General features: G+C 38.6%; 1 protein-coding gene across 1 annotated transcript in view; it reads left to right on the top strand.

The window, feature by feature from the left end:
* Positions 1–11,979, top strand: part of LOC139289917 (CUB and sushi domain-containing protein 3-like) — a 201,014-nt gene extending 189,035 nt beyond the window's left edge. The window contains exons 65-71 of the mRNA XM_070911585.1: positions 5,492–5,671; positions 6,195–6,260; positions 8,303–8,461; positions 8,847–8,959; positions 9,747–9,834; positions 10,960–11,101; positions 11,820–11,979. Coding sequence (XP_070767686.1) covers positions 5,492–5,671; positions 6,195–6,260; positions 8,303–8,461; positions 8,847–8,959; positions 9,747–9,834; positions 10,960–11,101; positions 11,820–11,979 — 908 coding nt within the window. The remainder of the gene's footprint in view (positions 1–5,491; positions 5,672–6,194; positions 6,261–8,302; positions 8,462–8,846; positions 8,960–9,746; positions 9,835–10,959; positions 11,102–11,819) is intronic.
* Positions 11,980–12,241: the final 262 nt, after the last annotated feature.

Genomic DNA, 12,241 nt, shown 5'->3' with positions numbered 1-12,241 from the left:
GTGTGTGTCTGTGTGCGTGTTTTAGTGGGAGGAGGAGAAGTTTTAAAGGGACTGTGAATCCTTGAATATGGGCATGCTGTCTTTTTACTGTGCAGTACACTCGATTGCCAGTTTATTAGCTACACCTAGCTGAAACTAATGCAGTCTAATACAAGATCACTGCATTAAATCCTAATTTCATGATGGCTATCATGTTCCATTTTTGTTAACTGTTTTAGAGAAGTGTTGATTCAACTTAATGGTCATTTTGGAGGCTGCTGTCTCCCTTCATTGAAACAAAGGAGGTGCATGCATGTGATAGTGTGCAAACACATTTATTTAATAAACACATTTATTCAAATACTTTTTAAAATGCTGTGTATATATATATTCTATAATATGTAGAGCAATAATGTATACAGTTATAGACAACATTTTACAACAGAATACATCAACAAAATATTCACTGTAATTCTTATTGTCATTCATGCAGTTTATTTTCAAATTAATATTTTCTAAAATGTTCATTTCAACACCTGACAGCAGAAAGTAATCCAAAGAAAACCTATTTAGACTTCTGTCAGCCGACAGCTCCTCAGAGTTTCCTGCTGCATCTGTATCTTCAAACTGTTGACCCCGTCTTCCCCGCTCACTAACGAATGATGCAGGAGGGTGCTCATCCCCTAGCTCCTTAATGGCATTTATTGGCAGCACGGTGACAGGTCCCTTAAAATAAAAGAGGAGTCAGAATAAGTTTAAGTCAACACAATTATAGTTTAAAGTTTCAGAAAATTCCTCAAACTGGCACTTACAATTTCCATTATAACCAGAGAATTGACATTCTCTCTGGAAAGGTTTTGACAGCTGTGTCAGGTGAGGAGGAGTATCTGCATGCAGATAGATGACTGATACAAAGTGGATCATACACAGTCTCCTCACAAGAGCTGCATGCACTGCTGTCAAAATCTTTAAAAGGTTGAGATAACATGGTCCTGTGAGAGACATACTTTGTCTTGGAGCTTCTAAGGAAACAGGAAAATACCAATACACATGATAATTCAACAGAAATGGAAGATAAACCACGAAACAAGAAGATAAAATTTGAAATTCCAAGTCACTTTCTAGTTGTCGACAACCAGTTGTCTTGACTCTCCTCTGAGGAAAGCCAATGCATAATAATGTAACTTTCATTATTATGGAAATACATGTGAAGATTCTGCCGCTGCTGTCTGAAAGGTCTTAATATGAGTCACTTTATCAGCAGCATCTTAGCATGCTACTGCTGAGCACCAGACACAAGCTGAGGTCAGGGGTCAATTGCTTGGCAATTCCAGTCTGTACTCCTGATTGACAATGGTTAATATTTAACTTGCTACATGCTCAAATATGATAATTAGATTTGTAGAGTTAGGGTCAATGGATGCCACATTGTCCATGAACTGATAAGAAAGGATGTATGTTAACATAAACTCAACATGGACATAAACATCAAGCCACCTTGGGAAAACAGCAATGAATTCATCTGCACATAACATCCCCAACATGTAGTTGATAATTTTACAGAACTTTATCAATTTGTCAACCAACTACATTTATAACTTAGAAAACATTTTAGATTTCTCATAGTGAAGAAGTGTACTAAATCAAAAGAAATTTGAGATGCCAGTGCGTAGTTTACAGTGGATTTTATATGGTCACTGTTCGTGTCCTTATACTGTAAGTGGTACATTGAACCCCAGTGAATGGTCTCTGGGAGGCTCCTCTCTTCAAGCTTTTTGGATTTGTATACAAGGCATCCCAGCAGTTACATTTACTCTCACAGTGAAGAACATAACATAGTTTAGACCCTTTCTGTTTAACCACAATGTTGTAAAGCCACCCACTGAAATGGCAGTGTGACAACCAGTCAGGATTTCATTCAGAGGCATCATGTTTTGAGGCTTTTAACTTTCCTGACTCACTCAGTTCAGCAGGTGCAGTCTCTTAGCCAGGTTTGTCTGTATCTGCTGATGTTGCAGCATTTCAGGAGCTGCTCTCTGGCTCCCGTCCATTGCCTGTGGTGGCTTGAAAAATGTAATTTTCCTCTGCCCTCGCCTTGTCATTGTTACCACTGGAGTTAAAATCGGAAAAATGTATCTCTGACGGTCGTGAGATTCTAGCAAACCATACTTTTATGAATAAATTCTCAAATGTATCAAATTTGTGACTGAGGAAATGTTTCCTTAATGTTACATAAACATAGGTTAAGTTAAGCACATAAGCTCATTAAGAGACGAGTGGTAGAAACATCCAGTAGATGTTCTACATTCGTATCGTACCGCAGGCTTTGTTTTATTAAAAGACCTTGCTAACTTTAAATTTGCTAGTCTGGTGTATGAGTATATCATTATTTGTGCAAAAAAGAAGCCATTATTATTTTACAGGTCTGCACATAAACCATGTAACATTATGTTACTCTGGCATTTAGCATGGGAAGCATAAATAAGCATAAATTTGTAAAGTTGCATAATGTGTCATTGAATAGTGCATTCATAAACAGTATAACTATGACTGCTTATAATGATTACATTACATTGGATGCAAAAACTGCGTATTTCTGCTTTAAAATAAAACTACGAATTCTTTTGGAGTCAGTGGATGTATTACATTATTTTTTTAATTCATTTTTCACTTGTACAGCCCTAAAGGTGGACAAACAGACCCAGAGGGCTGTCTGGCCCATAATGCATTTGGGAAAAACTGCTGTAATGTATATGTACTTGAGTATGAGTGCTTTTGTATTGGTCCAACACTCTGTGTTGACCCTCGGTCAAAGCAGTCATAAATCCTCTAAAATACCTTTCTCTATGATTAAATGGTCTTCTGTTACTGTGAAGCCACTTAAATGGATTTAAAAGTGAATCCAACAAATCTTGTACTGCAGGCAAAAGCAGAAACTTGGATGGATTATCAACACAGTAGATGTAATCGTTGCAATGGACACAAGTCAGAGTTTAATATCATTGGATCTTAATCACATTACCTTTTTATCCGATTAATATCTTTGCTTATAGGTACACACCCCAAATTTCTTTCCAGCTCACTTTGGTGTTTTGAAACTCAACAGTGAATAGTGTTGAGTTCCAAAGCATTGGCAGTGAAGTTTTGAGGTTTAATTGAGCATTTTAACAAGTTCAGGAAGTGCACCTTAAGTACAAACCAGCAATAGTCTCAACATTTACTTAGCAGACAAAACTGAACATGCATGCCAGCCTCTGACCAGTGGCTGTGAATTTTTAAGAATTTGTTGTTTTGTACAGCTAGGCATGCTAACAAGACTGTAAAACAAAAAAACAGCTATAAGAAAAACGCCAATTCAAAAGTTTACTTTGTCCTCATGACCGTGACCTGCTGTTGCCATCTGTAGCTGGCCAAACTCCTTGGCTCAAACAGAAATCCATCAGGAGGGCTGTCTCTGTGTCTGCCTCGATCTGTCTCTGTCTCTCTGTGTCGCTAACTAATGCACTCTGTCTCTATCAGAGATACCAACTTTGAACTGAAGAACATTACATGCTGCTGTGTTATTGAAAAAGTAAAAGTGTCTTTTGAGGCCTCATGTAATCTCAGGAGTAACGCCCGCTGTGCTGTTTGAAGTGTAAATAAACATGACGTTGTCAGCAGAACTTGATGAGGGATATGACATGTCTTTGATACAACAATTCATCGGCCTTGTAAGTATCTTCAGTATTCATGGTCTACAAACTCTACAACCACTCTGGACATGTGCTGACAGTTTGTCATTTTAAATGGGTTACATAGACTTGTGCTCAGGAAGCGAGAAGGGAGTTTATTTAATTATTTATCCATCTGTCTATTTATTTATTTATTTAGGTCTTATATCTACAACTTACAATATGAGGCAGTTTTTCTTCATTCTTACAGTGTATATTCTCAAGGCAGATTTATCAACTCACTAAAAATGCTCTGGGTGGCACATACAGGTGAATAATACAGTTGGTCTTGTCTTTATGTACACTAAATTGTAATAGCCCCTGTGTAACTGAGTATAAGATGAATAATAGTAATAACAGAAATGGTGTCCTGCTGGATTTCGGCACACAACTTTCATCTTGACACACCTGTTTTACACTCTAGAGCATTAAGTCTTCAGACCTGCATACACACATATAATATTACCGGATCAAACACCAGCATGAGTAATATCCAACAAGAGGAATCTCCTGCAGTCTCCGTGTCTTTCATAAAGCCCTGAAACTGGGTTTCACTCTGGCATCCCTTCCATACCCTATTGCCACTAATGTCATTAAGACGCCATGAAGGACCGATTTGGTACTGTGACTCACTTGCAGCTGTCTCCCATTTGACAGCTGGCAACATATTCTTTCACTCACAAGCTGCAAAATTGTTTTGCTATTTTCACATTATTGTTGACACCTCAGAGCCTGAATGTTCAACCCCTCAGTGTTTTGGTGGTGTGGGGTGATTTGCATAATTTAATAATTTTAAATAAATTTTTTAAATATTTTTTTTTTTGAGTTTGTTGATGTGAAAAATTAAACTAAGTATACTCAACCCACTCATGAGAGAATGGAAATATTTAATATGGTCTATAAGAGGCCAACGTTTTGGCATCACAGCAATAGCTTTTGTCCCTAGATTCTGATTCAGCAAAAGCTTGTAAACTAAGCTCTTCAACACTATCCTCAGTCAGCATGTCACTAGCTCCCTGTTTTTTGAGACAGAATCATTTAGCTAAGAAAGTCAAAGTCAAGGAAGTCAAACCTGAATTACATTCAAAATAATTCTCTTCTTATATTTTAGTGTTTGTTTGTTGGTTTCCAGTGAGCTCATGCTCTTTTCTGGCACCTATAAGCCTACTGTTTCCCAATTATTTAATTCGGCATTCTGCTTCCTTCCAGTGTCCATAAGTGTCTGTGACCTTGCAACCTATATGCGTATCCTCATGATGGAAAACACTCTGACAAGATTTACAATAACATTCACTTCATCGCTGTTTTGCAAGGACACCGGTGAGCTTAGTCTAGTTTGGTTCCACCCTTGAAAGTTTTGATTTGTTCAAGAAATACAAAAACAACTCTGAATGTTTTTTCCAACTATTGCTGAACGATAATGATATCATTCAGCAATAGTTCAGCCAGACCTTTCTGTTGCACTGGCACAGCATTATAACACAAGATACCTTGTGTTTTGCAATTCAAAGCTTTGGGTAAATGACTTGTAACAATTCACACAGTTATTGTTTTGACATGATTTAAGATCTCTTCATTTTGCAGGTTGACTCTGTCTAAAACTAAGCAGTGTATCTCTGATGTCCATCTTCATATACAAAAGGAAACTCGACATATTAAAGTATCAATATGACCCCCTAATATCTCCTTGGACTCAGTTACACTGTGGGTGGGTGTGTGTGTGCGTGCGTGCATGAATGTGTATATCTGGCTCCATTTGTATGTGTGTGGACTAATGTGTCTGCCTTCTCCTTGCTCTCCAGCTCACTCCTGCAAGCAGCCGCGGAGCCCCGCCAACGCTGATGTTGTGGGTCTGGACCTGCCCTCCTACGGTTACACCCTGGTGTACACCTGTCAGCTAGGTTATTTCCTCTCTGGGGGTTCAGAGCACCGTGTCTGCCGCTCTGACAGCAGCTGGACTGGCAAAGTGCCTGTCTGCAGAGGTACGTGGTCGGCGGAGGTCTGTGAGTGCAGATGATGAAGAAGATGGCAGGGAGGAGAGGGGGAATAAAAGTTAAAATGTTGAAGAGGAGGATTGCGCACATGCATAAAGATGGAGGGTGGGGGGGTGGGGGGGGGGGGTTTAGAGGTATATTTCAAAATCCGCCCCATGTGACATTTGCACTACTGGTCACTGATAGTTATGTCAAATTACATGCTAATCAAATATAATGAACCTTTATGGTTTCTGTGATGTTTTCAGGAAACCCACTGTGTCAGTGTACTGTCAAGTATTTGCAATATGCCTGTCAAGATTCTTTTTTTAACTTTAAGTTTCAGCAGTGTGTTGATTTGTAAATGTTTGTTAGAACTGAGCCGCCAGAGATCTTTCCAAAGTGAGGGAAAGTGTAATGCAGTCGGCATGTTACAGCTGAGCAGTATTTACTTTTCCAAAGTCCTCCAGCTGTTAAGCCTTGCTGTGTATCACTACATCTTTGTGACATACATATTTATGTTCTTCTGCAGCCGGTTCCAAATCACATGAGAAAACTGTCAAACCCGTACCAGGGACACCAAGCCCTAAAATAAACGGTGAGTCTTGAATTTCACAAGCTGTTCAACTGGTAGAATTCAGCAGTCCTGCATCTGTCTGTTGATAGAATTAACAGCAGCTAGGAAAGTTTCTTCGATAGTACAGGTTCTTTGTGTCATTGCATGCCCTCTGCTCAGTGAACAGCAGCTCTGTACCTGTACAGCAGGTTTAGTGAATTATACAGTGGTTAAATCTGTTTATATCTTCATCAGAATCATAGAAGTTTCACTGTCTTCATACACCGTAGGCTTAGTACTGTACCTCAAAGTCAGCATTTCTTACAGTAGAGGAAAATGATTAGCATAGAACCTGGTGTGTATCGTTTGCTCATAACATGTTCTGTTGCCCCTCTTTTGCAGTTGCATATGTGGTACAAAAAGATAATTAAATGTAATTAGTACCAGAGAATATTAACCCGTCATAATAAGTGCAATATCTACTTTATACATACAATGTAATTAGTCTATAATTAGAAAATATTGGTGCACCAAGTTAATTGCTTGCGGATTATACCATAATATATGCATGTAACTGGTAGTCATATTACTCTGTTTTTATGATGTGAGTATTCAAAAGTATCTTAATCTTGACTGTCAGTGCAAAGCATTTTAATGCAATAAAGAAATATATATATATATTAAGATTATAGAATAGATAGTAACAAATAGTTACAAGTTGTTAGTACTGTTTGTGTACAACATTTTCCCCAAAACTTTTCGAGCAAGTTTCATCTTTTCCATTAGTACCAACATGGACCATGTACTGTTTTTAGCCACACTAGAGATGGTCAGTCCACTATGTTGTACAAACACAGGATGAATTGTGTGATCACTTGGAGATCCTCTGACTTTTCATCTTACGCCATTATCAGGTCAAAATTTTAATTAGTCCAATACTTTGGTTTATTTATTTATTTTTAACCAATAATTTGGTTTATGACCAAATACCTGTAAAACTAATGACACTGCCATCAGCCTCAGCTCTGTGTTCTGTTTAGTGCTAATTGGCATGTTAACATGCTAAACTAAGATGGTAGACATAATAAACATTACATGCTGAACATCAGCATGTTAGCATTGTCATTGTGAGCATGTTAGCATTTAGCTCTAAAGTACGGCCTCACAGAGCCGCTAGCATGGCTGTAGACTCTTTTCTGTAAAGGTAGTCAGTAAAACATGCAAACATACAAGTCAGACATATTCCTATGGTATCATCAAGTGTTAACCATATCCTTAAGACCAATGAGGTTCGCTGTTCTTAGCCAACTTTCCAGTTAAACTAATCACATTTACCCAGGAAGGTTAAACTGTACTGTGACAGGAAGTGCCGGCAGTATTTAGCCCTCATAAAATGATATTTTACTTTTGCTTAATCAATATCATAAAAGGTAATTAACTATTAGCAAAGTCAGTCAATTGCAAAATAATGTTACATGGCTTCAAAGTCCCTTTTCCACCTCTTAAACATTAACTTGTTGTTGTGTCAACGATTACTGAAAACTACCCAATAAATACTAGGCAATCATTCAGACTATTTAGTTCCTGGTGCTAAGTACAGGCAGTCACCTTTTTGCAAGGATAATTGACTGATAATTCCCTGGTAAATAATTACCAGTAGACAATGACTGTGCTGTAGAAGTGCTACAAAAAGTTTTATCAGTGTAAAACTATTAAAAAGGTTCTGCTGAGTTCACAGAGTGAGTCCAGAGTTATCTCTCTCAGAATGTATTTCATTATCATTAACTGAGATTGTCAAAGCATATAAGTAACATGATATTATTCAAATTGAATGAAAAGACTGTTATCAGCTGTTTGATATGTTGATTCCACTGCATATCTAATTACCATTTTGCAGCGTGGGTGCAAGTATTCAGCTTGCATTAAAAACATAATATTGATTAGATGTGTCTTAAAAAGATACACTGCTGGTTAATAGGAATGACAGCTTACACTTTTTCATACCTATGCATTTTTTCAGCTCTTTTGTGCTTTTATTTTAGTGGCATTACTTAAGGAGTTTTCTTCTTCCTTTTCTTCTGAAGTTCCTGACGACATCTTTGCCCCTGATTTTGTCTGGAAGGGTTCGTACGATTACAAAGGCCAGAAACAGCCAATGACTTTGACAGTCACAAGCTTTAATGCCACGACGGGAAAAGTCAATGTAACTTTAACCGACAGTAGCATGGAGTTTCTGCTCTCTGGTGAGTCATCTATAAATCATCTGTCTTCTACTTCCTCCCCTCCGCCTCCCCTCTCCTCCTCTCACTACCTCTGCGTGTCACTTCCATTTATTTTGAGGGTGCCTCATGTCAATCAGTCAATCACCAAATGATCTCATGCATGAGAGTGGAAATTAACTATTGGCTCTAAAGACGGATGTATTAGTCTGCGCTGACTGACTAACTGCCCACTCAAGAGTCACTCGTCTCCTCCCCTCCTTCTCTTCTGCTTTCCTTTATTTTCTCCTCCTTACTTCTCTTTGCTGCTGCTTCTTTTTTCTTCTTTTATCATTCCCCCCACACACGTATTGCCTCATCTCTTTATTCACATAATTTCTCGTATTGCCTCTTGTCCTCTACCATGCAGGAGTGTACAAGCGCCAGGAGGCACGGTTAATGCTCTTGCTGTACCAGATGAGAGCAGTGGCCCACAGCTCCTTGAGCAGGATTACTGATGAGACCTGGGCAATGGACGGATTTGTGAGTATACGCAGGAATTTGAAGCAGCTGGCCAATGATTTCTTTGAAAACAACCAAGAGCTATGGCTGTCTTTTATTTTATTCTATTTATTGATTTGTTTTTTGTTCAGTCTGATGGACAAATAGAATATTACATGCAATGGGGCTGTAACTACTTGGAAGCCAAAACCAAGCCTTCCTTGGACCGAATCAAGCCAAAGTTTCCTCATTATTAGCTTTTTCTCATCCTACTTACTGTGCCAGCAAAGAAAATAAATCACAATTCATGAGAAGAAACTGTGACAACAAGCAGTGTAGCAATTTCCTGGCTTATTGACTGTTTTTGTTTACATATATTTACATTGGCTGTACATCAAATGCACCAGGCACTGTGTATGAACCATTTCAGTGTTCCCACGTTGACAATTTGCTGAATAAGCTCAGACACACACCTGACATCTGAGGGATATGGAATGACTGCAGAGCGTTTTTTGTTGGTGGGATTGAAGTTCCTCTTCTAAAATAAACTTCAAGGTCCACTTAATAACAAGGTGTGACAGGTGACTGCACACCCCTAAGCTATTGATAGCATTCTGCACAGCTTCTAGAGCAGGGTTTCAAAAAACAAAGGTGTTATTTTTTAATGTAGCATGACAGAATGTGTTGACTGTCGTGCTAAATGCCGTATATGTAGTTTTTGATGTGGTGTGCAATAGACGCGACACTCTCTTTGGTGCCAAGAAAAATCTGATTTTATTCATGATGTTGAAGTACTGTTTTTGAGCTCTGTGTCATTTTTTTCTACTAGGTTTCAGCTGAGCCAGAAGGTGGCAGCTATGTGTTCCAAGGCTTCATACAGGGTAAAGACTATGGACAGTTTGGACTACAGAGGCTTGGTATGTGTCTTTTCCCATTTTCCCAATGCTATTGGTCACTCCTCCTCATCTTTCATTTTCATAAAAGTAAAGGAAGAGATGATATTTTAACCCCAGCTCCCCTCAAACATGTGTTCTGTTCATTGTGAGTGAGTGTTGCATGAGCAGAGTTTGACATTAGAAGGCTATTTTCACCTTCATCTGCTGAGGGAAGAACGTTTCTCTGTGTTCACCTTAAAGAGTTTAAGATGTATACGAGCTTGGTAGCCAATTTTGATGTGAAAATGTGAAAACGTTTTGCACAAATACACTGAGAATGGATTTTTCAGTGAAGGAGGAGACTTCTTGTGTCCATCAGTGGTCATCAGTCTGAATTTTGGGGGGGAGACAGAAAAGATGCAATTTTAAGAGTTTTTAACAAGGTAAAAAAAAAATTGTGGAAAGCATAGAAATCTTGTGTGTGTCTTAAAACATGTCTGGAGGAGATCTTTAATTTTGCTTTCAAAGCAAATCTAGATTATATTACAAAATGTTACAAATGTGGAAATATGATCAGATTTCAGAGACAGATATGAAAACATCTTTGCCTTGTCCATATTTTCTCCTTCAGTGTGAATAGATCCTGCACCGTCACCGTGAGATCCTTTATTTTTAAAATACAAACGGCTTCTTTCTAAAATTTAAATCTGAGTTAAATCTTTCTCAAACAATGAAGCTATAGCATGTTACCCCTAACACTGGCTGTCAACCACCTATTGCCACAGTCATGTAGCGCAGAGTAGATTATTCCCTTCCACATCATCGTTCTTCATGTCTTTGTGCTCAACCTTCCTGTTGTCATCATCTCATTATTGTCTTCAACAAGATTATCACAGACACAGCGATCATTATCAGTATGATCATTATGGCTGTCGTCTTTATCAACCGGCTGCCGCGTCTCCGACTTGTCATCATTGTGATCATCTTCCTCTTCATTATCATCTTCATCATCGTCACCAGCAGATGATACATACCTTTCTATTATTCCATTTTGTTTCTCCAGTGTTTGTCATTTTGTTAATGTAAATAGTGTAAATGGTCTTCATTCATATATTCACACAGACTATTTTCCATATTCTTTAGCTGAATGTAATGTTTTTCTTCCAGGTTTGAGCGTGAGAGAGAATGTTACACTCACTGACCCTGAAACCAACGGCTCCACCAACAGCAGTTCTGTTGCTGTCGCTATCCTCGTGCCTTTCTTTGCCCTCATTTTTGCAGGCCTGGGTTTTTATCTCTACAAACAGCGGTATGTAGTGTGTCCTGGTGTCTTCCAGTTAGTACCTTGGAACCCAAATTTAGTAGCTACTGTAGTATATATCCGTTTGGTTCCCACTTGAGAAAGAAAATAGCACGTTGTCATGTTTGTGTCCCATGTTAGGTTTTAAAGTTATTTACCACAGATCTGATGTTGAAAAAGTTTTAGAAACCCAGATTTGTGTAGATGTTTGTACAGTCGCCGCCAAAGGAAATGTCAAGATGAGGTAGTTAGTACACTGTGGCCCACTTCCACAGCCTGCTTTACTGCAGGAAGGTTCCTCACTGGATACAGTAGCTTACGTGTGAGAGGCTTCAAAGCATGATGCAACATTAGTCAACGTGTTACCATCCTAACCACATTACACAGCAGCATACGTCAGGCATTTTAAATGAGAACAACTTTAGTATAATACCTAATGTCCTGTAGACGGGTGGATTTTGTCTTAATTTAAACAGATTACCTCTCAGAACAGTATCTACACAGAGAGCCTGTGGCATGCAAATTTTGCACTCATTATGTTAGTTACCAGTGAACTGGCACAGGGCTCCTCTGTCTGATCTTTTCAACAATAATTACCATTCAGCCTCATTTACCTACTGCAGCTGTCCACACCAAGATAATGAAAACACATTTTGTGGATTTGAAGGAGGGGAGATAATTGGGATACCGTCTCTCAACTAATATGCAACTTCCTTTTTTCCCCTAGGAAAACAGATAAAGCGCAGTACACAGGTTGCTCCGTCCACGAGAACAACAATGGACAGGCCACTTTTGAGAATCCGATGTACAACACAAACACAAAAGCTGCTGAGGGCAAAGTTGTCCGCTTTGACCCCAATCTCAACACCATCTGCACCATGGTTTGATGTCTAAGGAGTATGAGAGAAAGATAAACACATAGCGGGAGAATACAACTTCTCCTTGTTTGCTTAACATGAATATATATATATATATATATATATATATATATAGAGAGAGAGACATTTATATTTTCCCTGTTTCTGATGACATACAACAGAGACACAGAATTACTCAGAAACATAAAGCACACTTTCAGCAACAGGTAGTTCGATCGTATACAAAATCTCACAGATAAATGAGAGAGGAAGGGGACGTCCAACACCTTTT

This window comes from Enoplosus armatus, chromosome 9, assembly GCF_043641665.1.
Source record: "Enoplosus armatus isolate fEnoArm2 chromosome 9, fEnoArm2.hap1, whole genome shotgun sequence".
In the NCBI taxonomy this organism is placed as follows: Eukaryota; Metazoa; Chordata; class Actinopteri; order Centrarchiformes; family Enoplosidae; genus Enoplosus; species Enoplosus armatus.
Note: the sequence above shows the minus strand (reverse complement) of the source record. Positions and strands in the feature narration are given on the sequence as shown.